The 18,977-nt window shown below is 44.3% G+C and overlaps 1 protein-coding gene across 1 annotated transcript in view; it reads right to left on the minus strand.

Annotated features, from left to right (window-relative positions):
* Positions 1-18,977, minus strand: part of ACAP3 (ArfGAP with coiled-coil, ankyrin repeat and PH domains 3) — a 130,558-nt gene that overhangs the window by 42,176 nt on the left and 69,405 nt on the right. The window contains 6 exon segments of the mRNA XM_067473012.1: positions 1,609-1,620; positions 3,129-3,203; positions 4,669-4,764; positions 6,399-6,443; positions 10,621-10,804; positions 14,473-14,531. Of these exon segments, the coding sequence (XP_067329113.1) occupies positions 1,609-1,620; positions 3,129-3,203; positions 4,669-4,764; positions 6,399-6,443; positions 10,621-10,804; positions 14,473-14,531 (471 nt within the window).

The following is an 18,977-nucleotide window of genomic DNA, read 5'->3' on the forward strand; positions in this document are numbered from 1 at the left end:
TCCCTCTTTCCTTCCTTCTTTCCCTTTTTTCTTTCCTTCTCTCCTTCCTTCCTTCTCTAACTTTCCTTCCTTCCCCATTTTTCTTTCCCTCCCTCTTTCTCTCCTTCCTTCCTTCTCTACGTCTTTCCTTCCTTCTCTCTTTGCTTCCATGTTTCCTTTCCTTCTTTCTCCCCTTCCCTCCCTCTTTCTTCCTTTTTTCTGTATTGTCATTTAGCTTTTCATCATTTAGCTTTTTGGGGCTTTTAAAGTCCCTTCTGCTGTGTTTTTCAGTGTGGTCCCTCCAGCCTCGCATGCTCTCCCTTGCCCGCACATGCACACCATGCTGCCCTGGGCCAAGCACGCCTGCTCTCCCCTCCCCGCTTGGAGTCTTAGAAACAGCCCTCCCCTTGTCTGAGAGGCCAGCCAATCACAGTGGAGAAGGGTTTTTGGTGGGACTATTTGCCTCCTGTTTCCAAAAGGAAGAGAAGGACAGGCGGAGAGATCTTCAGCCTTCTCTGCCAACGGGGTTCCTAAGACCATCACAAACCCTCTCATGACCCCCCAAGTGGTCGCGAACCCCAGGTTGAGAACACTGGTATAATAATTACCTTGGGAAAAGAATCATAGAATCATAGAATCAAAGAGTTGGAAGAGACCTCATGGGCCATCCAGTCCAACCCCATTCTGCCAAGAAGCAGGAATATTGCATTCAAATAACCCCTGACAGATGGCCATCCAGCCTCTGCTTAAAAGCTTCCAAAGAAGGAGCCTACACCACACTCCGGGGCAGAGAGTTCCACTGCTGAACGGCTCTCACAGTCAGGAAGTTCTTCCTAATGTTCAGATGGAATCTCCTCTCTTGTAGTTTGAAGCCATTGTCCCCTTGCGTCCTAGTCTCCAAGGAAGCAGAAAACAAGCTTGCTCCCTCCTCCTCCCTGTTGCTTCCTCTCACGTATTTATACATGGCTATCATCATATCTCCTCTCAGCCTTCTCTTCTTCAGGCTAAACATGCCCAGTTCCCTAAGCCACTCCTCATAGGGCTTGTTCTCCAGACCCTTGATCATTTTAGTCGCCCTCCTCTGGACACATTCCAGCTTGTCAATATCTCTCTTGAATTGTGGTGCCCAGAATTGGACACAATATTCCAGGTGTGGTCTAACCAAAGCAGAATAGAGCATGGGGAGCATGACTTCCTTAGATCTAGACACTATGCTCCTATGGATGCAGGCCAAAATCCCATTGGCTTTTTTTGCCGCCACATCACATTGAAAGGGAAAGGAACCCCATTTAAGGAAAGGAAGAAATCTCAGTGCTGTGAAGCATCAGCCTAGGGAAAGTGGAAACTTTGGGGGGAAAACGTGCAAACCTCGTGCCTTCTTAAGGAAGCTTCAGAAGGTGCAAAATGGATAATTCCAGGGATTAGCTCAATGCCACTGGGAATTTTATTTTTTTCCCATTCCTCACCAGAAGAGATTAACCCCATCACAAGCCATCTGCATCCTCTAGATAAGCCCGACCGAAACCCATTGCCAATGTAAACAACAAAAGGGGCCAATCCAAGACCGAAAGGGGGTTTTGATGATCTGGAATACACTTCATTAGCATGCAAGAAATAGAAAATGCTCACCTGCAATAAAGTCTGGGTGGACAGGCCAGAAATTGGTGAAGTCAGGAAAAAGAGTAGGAAAGAAAAAGAAATAGTGTTATCGGTGTTGGAAACAATGGCAATCTAAGATTTCCGTCAAAGTAAAATATGTACATATGTTTGTACTTCAAAGGCTCCTTCATGGCTTGATGGATCGGGACCAAACGTGGGACACAAACCCTCCATGGTCCAAATTAAAATATTGGTGGGGTTTAAACTAAAAGTCCACCTTTTTTTGTTTGTTGCCTTATCTTTAAAATGATCTACCTTGGTGACTTATGGGCCTCACCCTGAAGTACTCAATGCAGCCACAAGAGGTCTCTACATAGACAGAAAGGCTTTAAAAAAACGTGGCAGAAGCGAATTGTATTGCAAATCGCTTCTGGTGTGAGAGAATAGGCTGTCTTTAAGGACGTTGCCCAGGGGACGCCTAGATGTGTTACAATCCAGTGGGAGGCTTCTCTCATGTCCCCACATATAAAGCTGACAGATAGGAGCTCACTCCACTCCCAGGATTTGAACCGCCAACCTTTCGGTCAGCAGTCCTTCTGGTGTAAGAGAATTGGCCGTCTGCAAGGACGTTGCTAAGGGGATGCCCAGATGTGTTACCACCTGTGGGAGGCTTCTCCCATGTTCTCACATGGGAAACTGGGGCTGACAGATGGGAGCTCACCCCACTCTCTGGATTTGAATCGTCGACCTTTCAGTCAGCAGTCTGGTGTAAGAGAATTGGCCGTCTGCAAGCACGTTGCCCAAGGGATGCCCGGATGTGTTACCATCCTGTGGGAGGCTTCTCTCACGTCCCTGCATGGGAAGCTGGAGCTGACAGATGGGAGCTCACCCCACTCCCCGGATTCAAACCGTCGACCTTTTGGTCAGCAGTGCTTTTGGTGTAAGAGAATTGGCCATCTGCAAGGACATTGCTTAGGGGATGCCCGGATGTGTTACCATCCTGGTAGGAGGCTTCTCTCACATCCCCGCATGGGAAGCTGGGGCTGACAGATGGGAGTTCACTCCACTCCCTGAATTTAGACCACCGACCTTTCGGTCAGCAGTCCTTCTGGTTTAAGAGAATTGGCCATCTGCAAGGACATTGCCTAGGGGATGCCTGGATGTGTTATCATCCTTGTAGGAGGCTTCTCTCACATCCCTGCATGGGAAGCTGGGGCTGACAGATGGGAGCTCACTCCATCTCACAGACTCAAATTGCCCACCTGCCTTTCCTTCAAACACCAATACTTTCCCACTTAATGCAGTTCCTATTCATCTACTCACATTGGTTTTTGATTTGCTAGGTGGGCAGGGAGCTGGACTGAGTATCGGGAGCTCACCCTGACTCGGCTTCGAACTGTCAACCTTTTGGTTGGCAAGGTTTACTGCAGCTGGTGATTAATGTTCACAATGAGCATTTCTGATATATATTGTTAGGAAATGCATCCTGTGCTAACTTTTGGAAACATGCCTTCCCCAGGTATGTATTTCTCCGCCTGGGAGAGACTCACCCGCTGCTGGATCAGCGCATGCTTGTGCTCCATTTCCCGCTTCTCCACTGCAGAGTCGATCACCAACTGGTCGAGCTGAATGCAAGAAGAGAATAAACGACATCCAGTAAATCCTCCTGGGTCTTAAAATTGGGTTGCTGTGAGTTTTCCGGGCTGTGTGGCCATGTCCCAGAAGCATTCTCTCCTGACATTTCACCCACATCTATGGCAGGTATCCTCAGAGGTTGTGAGGTCTGTTGGAAACTAGGCAAGTGGGGTTTATCTATTTGCTGAAGGTCCAGAGTAAACCCACTTGCATAGTTTCCAACAAACCTCACAACCTCTGAAGATGCCTGCCACAGATGTGGGAGAAATGTCAGGAGAGAATGCTTCTGGAACATGGCTATATAGCCTGGGCCTGTGCAAGGAAGGCAGCCAGGAAGGGAGGAAGGACGGGGAGCCTGCCCGGGAGGCTGCCATGAGCCAAGGCAGAGGAGGAGTAGAAAAGCCTGAGGCCAAGGCAGCCATATTAAGTAATTTTATTATTATTTTAATTTTATACCGGCGTACTAGATGGCCCCCAAAATTTTATGAGGTTTTACATGCCTAAAAAGTCGTCTACTACCCCGGAATATACGGTAAATGTGGGGAAAAGCGAAACCAATTCCTGAGTTTTGGGATATAAGGTTTGCCTCAAAGGGAAACCTGTTAGATCAGGCAACGTTTGGAAATCAAGTTCATGTGCCATGGAAATCCTGTTCAAGGGGGCTTGTTCCTGTGGAGTTTTTTAAGCCTTTTGGATTGTCTTTGCATCGTGTTGATTCCTGCCTGGATAAATGCTGTTTGGGATTGCTTTTATATCTGGTGTGGACATTGCTTTGAGTTACTACCTTTTATGGACTTATTACTTTTTGGAACTTTCTTATTTTCTTACAAGCATTTATTTCTTCTGGATATTTACTAAGCTTCAATAAAAGAAGATGTGTTTCTTTCCTCTTCGTGTGGTGTGTTTTAAAGTCAGAGGGTCAGACTTATTACTTATTACTTTTTGGAACTTACTTATTTTCATACAAGCATTTATTTCTTCTGGATATTTACTAAGCTTTAATAAAAGAAGATGTGTTTCTTTACTCTTCGTGTGGTGTGTTTTAAAGTCAGAGGGTCAGACTTATTACTTTTGGGAACCTTCTTATTTTCTTACAAGCATTTATTTCTTTTGGATTTTACTAAGCTTCAATAAAAGAAGATGTGTTTCTTTCCTCTTCGTGTGGTGTGTTTTAAAGTCAGAGGGTCAGACTTATTACTTTTGGGAACCTTCTTATTTTCTTACAAGCATTTATTTCTTCTGGATATTTACTAAGTTTCAATAAAAGAAGATGTGTTTCTTTCCTCTTCGTGTGGTGAGTTTTAAAGTCAGAGGGCTTCTTCCTGACCTGGAGTGCAACAATTGTAAACACTTGAACGCAAGAATCAGATTCACCCAATCATATTTTCACATCTATCCTTTTGGTTTTCCTCGCTGGTTGCTCCGCATAGTGTCCGGAACACAATAACATCTCACCTCTGAAGCCAACTTCTTCATATAAGGGTCCAGTTCATGTAGGAGGCTGTAGCCTTGCTGGAAAAAGGTATATTGGGCGTGCATAAAGGACAGCATCTGCAAGGCAAAGAGGGAAAGCCTGAATACGCAACAAAAAATTGACAACAAATTTGGACACAAGACACCTCTCAGGCCAACGAGTGACCATCACTCATAAAAACACTGAAAAACACAGCAGAAGGGACTTAGAAAGCAAAAAAAAAAAAAAAAACACCATTACAACGCATGCACAAAACCACAGGAGGGAGGAAGGAGAGAAGGAGGGAAAGAAAGCGGGAAGGAGAGAAAGAAGCAAAGAAAGGTAGAGAAGGAAGGAGGGAGAGGAGAAGGGAAAGAAGGAGGGAAGGAGAGAAGGAAAGAAACAAAGAAGGGTAGAGAAGGAAGGCGAGAAGGAGGGAGAGAAAGAGGGAAAGAAAAAGGGAAAGAAGGAGGGAAGGAGAGAAAGAAGGAAAGAAAGAAAGGTAGAGAAGGAGGGAGAGAAAGAGGGAAGGAGAGAAGGAAGGAAAGAAAAATAGGTAGAGAAGGAAGGAAGGAGAGAAGGAGGGAAAGAAAGAGGGAAGGAGAGAAAGAAGCAAAGGAAAGTAGAGAAGGAAGGAGAGAGAGGAGAAGGGAAAGAAGGAGGGAAGGAGGTAAAGAAGGAAAGAAAGAAGGGTAGAGAAGGAAGGAAGGAGAGAAAGGGAGAGAAAGAGAGAAAGAAGGAGAGAAAGAAGGAGGGAAGGAGAGAAAGAAGGAAAGAAAGAAGGGTAGAGTAGGAAGGAAGGAGAGAAAGGGGGAGGAAGAGGGAAAGGAGAGAAGGAAAGAAAGAAAGGTAGCGAAGGAAGGAAGGAGAGAAGAAGGGAAAGAAGGAGGGAAGGAGAGAAAGAAGGAAAGAAAGATGGGTAGAAAAGGAAGGAAGGAGAGAAAGGGAGAGAAAGAGGGAAAGAAGGAGAGAAGGAAAGAAAGAAAGGTACGGAAGGAAGGAAGGAAGGAAGGAAGGAAGGAAGGAGAGAAGAAGGGAGAGAAGGAGGGAAAGAAGGAAAGAAAGAAGGGTAGAGTAGGAAGGAAGGAGAGAAAGGGGGAGAAAGAGGGAATGAAGGAGAGAAGGAAAGAAAGAAAGGTAGGGAAGGGAGGAAGGAAGGAAGGAAGGAGAGAAAGGGGGAGAAAGAGGTAAAGAAGGAGAGAAGGAAAGAAAGAAAGGTAGGGAAGGAAGGAAGGAAGGAAGGAAGGAAGGAAGGAAGGAAGGAAGGAGAGAAAGGGGGAGAAAGAGGGAAAGAAGGAGAGAAGGAAAGAAAGAAAGGTAATGAAGGAAGGAAGGAAGGAGAGAAGAAGGGAGAGAAAGAGGGAAAGAAGAAGGGAAAGAAGGAGGGAAGGAGAGAAAGAAGGAAAGAAATAAGGGTAGGGAAGGAAGGAGAAAAAGAGGGAGAGAATGAAATAAAAAAGTGAAAGAGGGAAGGAAGGAGAGAAGGAACGAAAGAGAGAAAGAGGGTAGGTAGGAAGGAAGGAAAGAGACAAGGAGGGATGGAACCAAAGAGCAAAGGAAGCGAGAAAAGAAACAGGTAGAGAAGGAAGAAAGAAGAATGGAAAGAAAAAGAGGGAAGGAAGGAGAGAAAGAAAGAAAGAAGGAGAGAAAGAGGGAGGGAAGGTTGGCCACAGCAACGCGTGGCAGGTACAGCTAGTACAAACTAAAAATAGCTAACAAATAGCATTCTTACTGCATCCAGAATTTCAAATTTCTTCTTGGCTTGGAGGACGTTGATCTAAAAAAATAAAGAAAGAAACAGAAAAATATTGAAAATTGAGGTTTCTGTTGTAATTCAGCCAATGATGGCACCTAATGTCAATGAGGATATGGAAGTGGAAAATCATGTAACTGTAATAATAAAAATAAATAGAGAAAAAATAATAAATGTAATAAAATAATAATAAATAGAGTAAAATGTAATAGTAACAATAAATAGAGAAAAATAATAAAAGTAATAAAATAATAGAGTAAATAATGTAAATGCAATAATAAAAATAAATAGAGAAAATAATAAATGTAATAAAATAATAGAGTAAAATAATGTAAATGTAATAATAACAATAATAAATAGAATAAAATATTAAATGTAATAATAACAATAGAGTGAAATAATAAATGCAATCATAACAATAATAGAGTAAAATAATAAATGTAATAACAATAAGTAGAGTAAAATATTAAAGAAACAGAAAAATATTGAAAATGGAGGATTCTGTTGTAATTCAGCCAATGATTGTACCTAACGTCAATGAGGAAGTGTAAAACAATGCAAATATAATAATAACAATAAATAAAGAATAACTATAATACTAAATAGAGTAAAATAGTAAATATAATAACAATAAATAGAGAAAAGAATAACTATAATAATAATAATAAATAGGATAAAATAATAAATATAATAAATAGAGAAAAGAATAATTATAATTATAATAAATAGAGTAAAATAATAAATATAATAATAATAAATAGGGGAAAGAATAACTGTAATAATAATAATAAATAGCGTAAAATAATAAATATAATAATGATAAATAGGGAAAAGAATAACTGTAATAATAATAAATAGAGTAAAATAATAAATATAATAATAAATAGAGAAAATATTATAATAATAATAAATAGAGTAAAATAATAAATATAATTATAATAAATAAGGAAAAGAACACTATAATAATAAATAGAGTAAAATAATAAATATAATAATAAATAGAGAAAAGAATAATTATAATTATAATAAATAGAGTAAAATAATATATATAATAAAAATAAATAGGAAAAAGAATAGCTATAATAATAATAAATAGAGTAAAATAATAAATATAATAATAATAAATAGGGAAAATAGCTATAATAATAAATAGAGTAAAATAATAAATATAATAATAAATAGGGAAAAGAATAACTATAATAATAATAATAATAGAGTAAAATAATAAATATAATAATAATAAATAGGGAAAAGAACACTATAATAATAAATAGAGTAAAATAATAAATATAATAATAAATAGAGAAAAGAATAATTATAATTATAATAAATAGGGAAAAGAATAACTATAATAATAATAATAATAGAGTAAAATAATAAATATAATAATAATAGAGTAAAATAATAAATGTAACTAAAAATAAAAATAAATAAAGTAAAATAAATGTAATAATAAATAGAGCAAAAGAATAAATGTCATAATAATAATAATAATAATAATAATAATAGAGTAAAATAACCAAGGGGAGCTTTTGCAGCCTAAAAAGAGGGTTGAAAAACTTGGCTTATACTTGAGTATATACGGTATTTTAACATTCATTCTTGCACGCGTCTTTCAAAAATGACTCGCTTCTGGGCAATGTCTTTTGGATAAATGCAATGTTTCTTGGACTGCGGGAGGGTACAAGTGCAAACACCTCCTCACCCCTCTTGGCTTTTCCAAGGACTAAAATAATCCTTGCGTCCACAAATGTTCCTCGGCTCACCCCCAAGGAAGGAAAGGCGGCAACTGTGGTGACCTATGCGCCGTCTCCCTTTTTGCTCCCCACCCGATTGCCCGCTCATTCGCAGTGATTGACAGGACATGACAGTGTAAGCAATCCCGGGATGAGACAGACGGCCTCGGCAGATGGTCCCACTTTCAAAGGGTGGAGAGCAAAGGGGCTAATGGAACAGCCGGGATCAATATTAGCTTGGCATTGGCTTTGCAGAGCTGCGACGAGGGAGGTCAGAGCAGGCTGGGGATTGCGAAAGGAGAACGAATCCGCCTGGGAATGGCTTCCGGAGGAGGAAAGGGTCGGATGAATCAAACATTCAGGGCAGCTTGGATTCAAATGGCAGGAAACACAAGGAAGAACAGCAGAGAATATCCTTCTCTGGAGTTTTTAAAGCAGAAGTTGGATGCCCATCTGTCAGGAGGGCTTTGATTGTGGCAGAAGATGGTTGTATTGGATGACCCTTGGGGTCTATTCCAGCTCTAGGATTCCATGCAAAACCAATGTGGGAGACCTTTCTTCAAACTGAGCTCAAGGAATCATAACACGACTAGATCAGCGTTTCTCAACCTGGGGGTCGCAGCCACTCGGGGGGTCGCAAGGGGTTTCAGAGGGGTCATAGAATCATAGAGTTGGAAGAGACCTCATGGACCATCCAGTCCAACCCCATTCTGCCAAGAAACAGGAATATTGCATTCAAAGCACCCCTGACAGATGGCCATCCAGCCTCTGTTTAAAAGCCTCCACCACACTCTGGGGCAGAGAGTTCCACTGCTGAACAGCTCTCACAGTCAGGAAGTTCTTCCTCATGTTCAGATGGAATCTCCTCTCTTGCAGTTTGAAGCCATTTTCCCGTGTTTTCCAGGAAACATATGTTTGTGATGGCCCTTTGGCAGGGAAAGCTGAAGATCTCTCCGCCTGTCCTTCTCTTCCTTTTTGGAAACAGATGGTGAACCCTCCCACCAAAAGCTCTCTTCTGCTATGATTGACAGGCCTCTCAGCCAAGGGGAGGGCTATTGACAGGCCTCTCCAAGCAGGGAGGGGAGAGCAGGCATGCTCGGTGCATGGCAGCGTGGTGCGCATGTGCAGGCGAGGGAGAGCGTGTGAGGCTGGATGGGAATCCTCCAACCAAAATCCCTCCTCCGTAGCGATTGGTCGGCCTCTCAGCCAAGGGGAGGGCTGTTTCTGAGACTCCAAGCAGGAAGGGAAGAGCAGGCATGCTCAGTGCATGGTAGCGTGGTGCGCAATGTAAGCGAGGGAGAGCATGCGAGGCTGGATGGGAATCCTACCAGTAAAACCCCTCCTCTGCTGTGATTGGCCAGCCTCTCAGCTAGCCTCTCAGCCAAGGGCAGAGCTGTTTTTGAGACTCCAAGCAGGGAGGGGAGAGCAGGTGTGCTTAGTGCATGCTGGTGCACATGTGCAGGCGAGGGAGAGCATGCGAGGCTGGATGAGAATCCTCCGACCAAAATCCCTCCTCTGCAGTGATTGGCTGGCCTCTCTGTTGGCCTCTCAGCCAAAGCGAAGGCTGTTTTTGAGACTCCAAGCAGGGAGGGGAGAGCAGGCATGCTCGGTGCATGGCAGCATGGTGCGCATGTGCAGGCGAGGGAGAGCGTGTGAGGCTGGATGGGAATCCTCCAACCAAAATCCCTCCTCCGCAGCGATTGGTCGGCCTCTCAGCCAAGGGGAGGGCTGTTTCTGAGACTCCAAGCAGGAAGGGAAGAGCAGGCATGCTCAGTGCATGGTAGCGTGGTGCACAATGTAAGCGAGGGAGAGCGTGCGAGACAGGATGGGAATCTTCCCAGCAAATTCCTTCCTCTGCTGTAATTGGCCAGCCTCTCAGCAAGCCTCTCAGCCAAGGGGAGGGCTGTTTCTGATACTATAAGCAGGGAGGGGAGAGCAGGCATGCTTAGTGCATGCTGGTGCACCTATGCGGGCGAGGGAGAGCATACGAGGCTGGATGGGAATCCGACCAAAATCCCTCCTCCGCTGTGATTGGCCGGTCTCTCAGCTGGCCTCTCAGCCAAGGGGAGGGCTGTTTCTGAGACTCCAAGCGGGGAGGGGAGAGCAGGCGGGCTCAGCGCATGGCAGAATAGAATCCATGCGAGGACGAGGGAGAGCGTGTGAGGCTGGAGGGAGATTCGCACCAGCAATTCCCTTCTGTGTGAGAAGTTTGACCCAATTCTATCGTTGGTAGCGTTCAGAATGCTCTTTGATTGTAGGTGAACTATATATCCCAGCAACTACAACTCCCACATGTCAAGGTCTATTTTCCCCAAACTCCACCAATGTTGACATTTGGGCATATTGAGTATTGGTGCAAATTGAGTCCAGTGAATGAAAATACATCCTGCGTATCAGATATTTACATTACGATTCACAACAGTTGCCTTCATTCAACCCCCGGAGAGGACTTGTCGAGACCTCACCTGCAAGACGTAGTCGAGGGCCAAGTGCCGGAAGCACTTCCTGGTGATGGTCAGGGTCCCGGTGGCCTCTTCCACCTCGTGGGGCTTGTGCCGCGGCGCCTGGGCATTCTTGACCAAGGCGATCTCCATGTCCTCCCGCACCTTGTCAAACTGCTTCTTGGTCTCCTTGAACTTCCGGACGTCACTGCAAGGGAAGAGTGGAATAGTCCAGATCTGATCACATGGTCTGTGTCCCCTCCCTTCAAATTACTTTCTGTATTGTATGTGTATTGCATTGGCATGCGGTTTTCCTTAACTCTATGTTGTGGGAGGGGCTGCAGACCAGGTGATCATATCTGGGACTGTTCAGAACTCAGACTCTCTGTTCTGAGAGTCTAATAGGGTCTCTATCTGAAAGTCTACAGGCATCTCTAAAACATTCTGTTTCTACTGACGACTAGAATGGAGTCTGAGTTCTAAACAGTCCCAGATCTGATCACATGGTCTGTGTCCCCTCCCTTCAAATTGCTTTCTGTATTGTATATGTGTGTATTGGCATGCAGTTTGCCTTAACTCTATGTTGTGGGAGGGGCCGCAGACCACGTGATCAGATCTGGGACTGTTCAGAACTCAAACTCCATTCTAGTAGTCAGTAGAAACAGAATGCTTTAGAGATGCCATTTGACTTTCAGATAGAGACCCTATTAGACTCTCAGAACAGAGAGACGCTTTATATCAGGCATCCCCAAACTGTGGCCCTCCAACTGTTTTGACCTCCAACTCCCAGAATTCCTCAGCATTGCACAAGTTGGCTAGGGCTTCTGGGAGTTGGGGGCCCAAACAGCTGGAGGGCCACAGTTTGAGGATGCCCAGTCTAAAGCATCTCTCTGTTCTGAGAGTCTAATAGGGTCTCTATCTGAAAGTCTACTGGCATCTTTAAAACATTCTGTTCCTACTGACTTCTTGAATGGAGTCTGAGTTCTGAATAGTCCCAGATCTGATCACATGGTCTGCGGCCCCTCCCACAACATAGAGTTAAGGAAAACGGCATGCCAATATACACACATACAATACAGAAAGCAATCTGAAGGGAGGGGCCACAGACCATGTGATCAGATCTGGGGCTGTTCAGAACTCAGACTGCTCAGAACTCAGACTCCATTCTAGTAGTTAGTAGAAACAGAATGTTTTAGAGATGCCATTAGACTTTCAGATAGAGACCCTATTAGACTCTCAGAACAGAGAGTCTGAGTTCTGAATAGTCCCAGATCCGATCACATGGTCTGAGTTCTGAACAGTCCCAGATCTGATCACATGGTCTGCGGCCCCTCCCACAACATAGAGTTAAGGAAAACGGCATGCCAATATACACACATACAATACAAAAAGCAATCTGAAGGGAGGGGCCACAGACCATGTGATCAGATCTGGGACTGTTCAGAACTCAGACTGTTCAGAACTCAGACTCCATTCAGATATGAGTTAAGGAAAACTGCATGCCAACACACACACATACAATACAGAACAGATGTTTTTGGGCAATTGAAATACCACTTTTGAAACTCTGCTGTTTTTTTGTGCAGTGGCATATTTTTTTTCCGAAGGTCAAAGAGATATCTAGGTATATCAGTCTAACAGCTGAGAAACCTAATTGCTAAGGAGAAGTTTGACTCAAGCAAGTTTTTTAATCTTCTCAGGAATACATTATGTATAATGACTCGATACATTATAACTGTATTCTCAATTCGCTTCTGACATGATAAATAAATAAATAGGCATTTATTTTTTGTAAGTTTCTAGTCTTCGTGGCAAGTTCACATGCCTAAGGGGAAGCCTGCCTCCAGATGCCGAAGAGGGATTCGCAAAAAGGTCCAGATGCTCTCGTAACTTTCTAGGACAAACCCAATCTCATTTATCATCTCGATTGTCGCAAAGGCAACCAAGACTCCCGCCTCCTTCCGCAGACAGAAAATTACAAATGCAGCTCAGGGGGGATTATATCTGTCTGGAAATCATTTTTGTCCCCACTTCCGTGGCATTCTGATGAGTTATCTCTTGATGTCTCTTTTCCTCAAAAGAGCTCAAGGCATCATGGATGGTCTCCCAGCTGAACTTTCACCCTTCTACAACCCTGCGGACGAGGAAGATTTCGAGCTACTTGGGATTTCATCAACCATGAGAAGCAAATTGAGAATACAGTTATAATACATTAAAATGCATAATATTTTATGTATACATAGTAGCTTTCCATGCAGCAGCCTTCGCACTGGAGCTTTCTCAAACGAGGCTTCTCTCACACAGAGGTTTACCTCACTCTCCTCAGGACGACACTAGCTTTGGCCCACTGACTCTAACAAGCTTCAGCCTACTCACTCTCATCAGGACGACACTAGCTTTGGCCCACTGACTCTAACAAGCTTCAGCCTACTCACTCTCATCAGGACGACACTAGCTTTGGCCCACTGACTCTAACAAGCTTCAGCCTACTCACTCTCATCAGGACGACACTAGCTTTGGCTCACTGACTCTAACAGGCTTGGGCCTACTCACTCTCCTCTAGATACTAGCTCTGGCCCACTGAAGCCTTTCTCCCACTGAGGCCTACTAATACTGAGACCTACTTCACATTGTAAAATAACATGGTTGCACTATTTACAAGAACTAGGTTTCCGTAACACAAATAAACAAATACATAGTAGCTTTGCACGCAGCAGCCTTCACACTGGAGCTTTCTCAAACGAGGCTTCTCTCACACTGAGGTTTACCTCACTCTCCTCAGGACAACACTAGCTTTGACCCACTGACTAACAGGCTTCAGCCTACTCACTCTCCTCAGGATACTAGCTCTGGCCCACTGAAGCCTTTCTCCCACTGAGGTCTACTAATACTGAGACCTACTTCAGTTTGTAAAATAATATGGTTGCACTACTGACTCTCCTTAGGACAATACTAGCTTTGACCCACTGACTCTAACAGGATTCGACCTACTCACTCCCCTCAGGACGACACTAGCTTTGACCCACTGACTCCAACAGGCTTTGACCTACTCACTCTCCACAGACGACACTAGCTTTGACCCACTGACTCTAACAGGCTTCAACCTACTCACTCTCATCAGGATGACACTAGCTCTGGCCCACTGACTAACAGGCTTCGGCCTACTCACTCTCCTCAAGACAACACTAACTTTGGCCCACTGACTAACATGCTTCGGCCTACTCACTCTCCTCAGGACGACACTAGCTTTGACCCACTGACTCTAACAGGCTTCAGCCTACTCACTCTCATCAGGACAACATTAGCTTTGGAGCACTGACTCTAAAATGCTTCGGCCTACTCACTCTCCTCAGGACAACACTAGCTCTGCCCACTGACTTTAACAGGCTTTGGTCTACTCACTCTCCTCAAATCAATAATAACTTTTGCCTTCTCCCACTGAGGGCTCTCTCAGACTGACGCCTCTCTCACACTGAGCCGAACTAACACTGGAGCCTTTCTCCCACTGAGGCCTACTAATACTGAGACCTACTTCACACTGTAAAATAATATGGTTGCACTATTTACAAAAACTAGGTTTCCGTAACACAAATAAACAAATGCATAGTAGCTTTGCACGCAGCAGCCTTCACACTGGAGCTTTCTCACATGAGGCTTCTCTCACACTGAGGTTTACCTCACACTTCTCAGGACAACACTAGTTTGGCCCATTGACTCTAACAGGCTTCGGCCTACTCACTCTTTCAGTGCTTGACTCACACTTTGGTAATCAAAAATACCCAGTTATTTTTTTAATATTTCTGACATACAGGCCTTGAGGTTTTTAATAGAGAGATGTTGTAACCACATTCCGACACCAACGCCAGAAATACTCACTCTTTCACAAAGTTGTGGAGTTGCTGCCGGACAGACCTCTGTGCTTGGTCGAAAAGGATCTGAGGGAAAGGGAGAGAACAAGGAAGGAAAAGGTAACGGTGAGAACATGCCGTCAAAACTCTATCCTGGACATTCCAACAAAGGATTCCCCCAGGCAGCAACCAGCCAGGCTTTGAAGCTGCAAGGCCATTCAATGCTAATGAAGCTGGCCAATTGCAACATTTACACTTGCCTCCAACAGACAAGAGTTTTTTTCTTCCACAGAGATATAAATCCAATATTTGACCAGAAGTTGATGGTAGTCACTTATGCATTAAATATAAATATAACTAAATATTTCTCTTTGGCCGGAAGAGGGCAGCATTACTTTACTTGATAGTCCTTTTCCAGTATTCTAACTGAGGCAAGTGTGAATGTTGCCATTGGCCAGCTTGATTAGCATTGAACAGCCTTGCAGTCCTTGCCTTTGCAGCCAGGCTTTGCACCTGCAAGGCTATTCAACGCTAATCAAGGTGGACCATGGCAACATTCACACTTGCCTCCAACAAGTGTTCTATCTCCCACCCTGGACATTACTCCCCAGGTATATATACAGTCCGTTTCCCTAGTTTCCAACAGAATTCACAATCGTGGCAGGAAGCAGCCAGGCTTTGAAGCTGCAAGGCCATTCAATGCTAAACAAGCTGGCCAACTGCAACATTCACACTTGCCTCCAACAGACAAGAGTTCTTTCTCCCACCCTGGGCATTATTGCGTGATTTCCAATAGAACTCACAACTGAGGCAGCAACCTGCCAGGCTTTGAAGCTGCAAGGCCTTTCAATGCTAAACAAGCTGGCCAACGACGACAACAACAGACAAAGAGTTCTTTCTCCCACCCCGGAAATTATTGCATAATTTTCAACAAACCTCACAACCGTGGCAGCAACCAGCCAGGCTTTGAAGCTGGAAGGCCATTCAATGCTAATCAAGCTGGCCAACTGCAACATTCACACTTGCCTCCAACAGACAAAGAGTTCTTTCTCCCACTCTGGACATTACTGCGTAATTTCCAATAGAACTCACAACCGTGGCAGCAACCAGCCAGGCTTTGAAGCTACAAGGCCATTCAATGCTAATCAAGCTGGCCGTTTGCAACATTTACACTTACTTCCAACAGACAAGAGTTCTTTCTCCCATCCTGGACATTCCAACAAAGGATTTCCCCCAGGCAGCAACCAGCCAGGCTTTGAAGCTGCAAGGCCATTCAATGCTAATCAAGGTGGCCATTTGCAACATCCACACTTGCCTCCAACAGACAAGAGTTCTTTTTTTTCCTACCGTGGACATTCCAGACATATATAAACCCCTCTTGCCTAGTTTCCAACAGACCTCACAACCTCTGAGGATGCCTGCCAGAGATGTGGGTGAAACGTCAGGAGAGAATGCTTCTGGAACATGGCCAGACAGCCCAGAAAATCCACAGCAAGCCAGAAAAAAGATTCCACTGGAGCAGGGCCAGCAAACATCTCCCAACACCTCCCAACAAAGGATTCCCTTAGGCAGCAACCAGCCAGGCTTTGAAGCTGCAAGGCTGTTCAGAAGCTAATCAAGGTGGCCAATTGCAACATTCACACTCGCCTCCAACAGACAAGAGTTCTTTCTCCCACCCTGGACATTCCAACAAAGGATTCTCCCAGGCAGCAACCAGCCAGGCTTTGAAGCTGCAATGCCATTCAATGCTAATCAAGATAGCCAATTACAAAATTCACACTCGCCTCCAACAGACAAGAGTTCTTTCTCCCACCCTGGACATTCCAACAAATGATTCCCCCAGGCAGCAACTAGCCAGACTTAATAATAATAAGCAATGGATCCAAATCCAACTGTATGTAGTTCTTTTGTACTTCAGTCCGTACTTTTCAGAGTCTAGTTCGTTTCCTATTTACAGTGGCAAGGGATTTTTGCCAAAGGAAGAATGCATGATACCACTTAGGGCTGGGAGTGCATTTTTGGAATGCTTTCCCTCATTTCTCTGTCATTCCAGAGAGAGGGAAGGAGGGAGGGAAGGAGGGGAAAGAAATAAAGAAAGAAGAAAGAGGAAGAGAAAGAAAGAAAGAAAGAAGGAAGGAAAGAGAGAGATAATGAATATTTATTTAAAACCCTTCAAGCCTTTCAGGGTACGAAAGGGTATCAAAGGGTGCATCTACACAGTAGAATAAATATCAGATAAAGCTATTTAACCTTAGCAGACTGAAAGCCAAAACCAAACTCATAACATCTGTTATAGAACTCCAATATGCTGATGATAACCTAGTCTGTGCGCATTCAGAAGAAGACCTGCAACATCTGTTATAGAACTCCAATATGCTGATGATAACCTAGTCTGTGCGCATTCAGAAGAAGACCTGCAACATCTGTTATAGAACTCCAATATACTGATGATAACATAGTCTGCGCATTTAGAAGAAATCCTACAACATCTGTTACTGAACTCCAATATGCTGATGATAACCTAGTCTGTGCGCATTCAGAAGAAAACCTACAACATCTGTTACTGAACTCCAATACGCTGATGATAACCTAGTCTGTGCCCATTCAGAAGAATATCTACAATATCTGTTACATAACTCCAATATGCTGGTGATAACGTAGATTGCGCATTCAGAAGAAGACCTACAACATCTGTTACAGAACTCCAATGATGATAATCTGGTTTGTGCGTATTCAGAAGAAAACCTACATCTGTTACAGAACTCCAATATTGCTGATGATAATGTAGTCTGTGCACATTCAGAAGAAAACCTACAACATCTGTTACAGAACTCCAATATGCCGATAATAATGTTGTCTGTGCACATTCTGAAGAAGACATATAAGCCACTCTCAACACCTTTGCCTTCTCTTACACTGAAGTTACACAGGACCTTGACACAGCAGCTTTTTCAATTTTTGTACATGGGGCCCACTCACTGTTATTATGTTTGGTTCCCCTTTTTTTGTATATTGTCTATTGTATTCTTATGTTTTGAACTTTATTACAATATTGTTTATTTTATTGTAACTTGTATCTTATTTTATTGTAATTTGTTGTCTGGGCTTGGCCTCATGGGAGCCACCCCGAGTCCCCGTTGGGGAGATGATGGCGGGGTATACATAAAGATTATTATTATTATTATTATTATTATTATTATTATTTTACACGCAGCAGCCTTCACACTGGAGCTTTACACATGATGGCCTTCAACCTTGGGCTTCTCTCACACCGAAGATTCTCACATCAGGCCTTCTCATACTGAAGCCTACTAACACTGAGGCCTACTTCACACTGAGGTTTTTCTCCCACTGAGAGCTCTCAGACTGATGCCACTCAGAGTGAGAATGGCATCAGTCTGAGAGAGCCCTCAGTGGGAGGAGGCCTCCGTGGGAGAAACCTGAGGTGAACTAACACTGAGGCCTTCTCCCACTGAGGGCTCTCTCAGACTGATGCCACTCTCACACTGAGGTGAACTAACACTGAGGCCTTCTCCCACTGAGGGCTCTCTCAGACCGATGCCACTCTCACACTGAGGTGAACTAACACTGAGGCCTTCTCTCACTGAGGGCTCTCTCAGACCGATGCCACTCTCACACTGAGGTGAACTAACACTGAGGCCTTCTCCCATTGAGGGCTCTCTCAGACCGATGCCACTCTCACACTGAGGTGAACTAACACTGAGGCCTTCTCCCACTGAGAGCTCTCTCAGACCGATGCCACTCTCACACTGAGGTGAACTAACACTGAGGCCTTCTCCCATTGAGGGCTCTCTCAGACCGATGCCACTCTCACACTGAGGTGAACTAACACTGAGGCCTTCTCCCACTGAGAGCTCTCTCAGACCGATGCCACTCTCACACTGAGGTGAACTAACACTGAGGCCTTCTCTCACTGAGGGCTCTCTCAGACCAATGCCACTCTCACACTGAGGTGAACTAACACTGAGGCCTTCTCCCACTGAGGGCTCTCTCAGACTGATGCCACTCTCACACTGAGGTGAAGTAACATTGAGGCCTTCTCACACTGAGAGCTCTCTCAGACCGATGCCACTCTCACACTGAGGTGAACTAACACTGAGGCCTTCTCCCATTGAGGGCTCTCTCAGACCGATGCCACTCTCACACTGAGGTGAACTAACACTGAGGCCTTCTCCCACTGAGAGCTCTCTCAGACCGATGCCACTCTCACACTGAGGTGAACTAACACTGAGGCCTTCTCTCACTGAGGGCTCTCTCAGACCAATGCCACTCTCACACTGAGGTGAACTAACACTGAGGCCTTCTCCCACTGAGGGCTCTCTCAGACTGATGCCACTCTCACACTGAGGTGAAGTAACATTGAGGCCTTCTCACACTGAGAGCTCTCTCAGACCGATGCCACTCTCACACTGAGGTGAACTAACACTGAGGCCTTCTCCCATTGAGGGCTCTCTCAGACCGATGCCACTCTCACACTGAGGTGAACTAACACTGAGGCCTTCTCCCACTGAG

Source organism: Anolis sagrei, chromosome 13 (genome assembly GCF_037176765.1).
Source record: "Anolis sagrei isolate rAnoSag1 chromosome 13, rAnoSag1.mat, whole genome shotgun sequence".
Lineage (NCBI taxonomy): Eukaryota > Metazoa > Chordata > Lepidosauria > Squamata > Dactyloidae > Anolis > Anolis sagrei.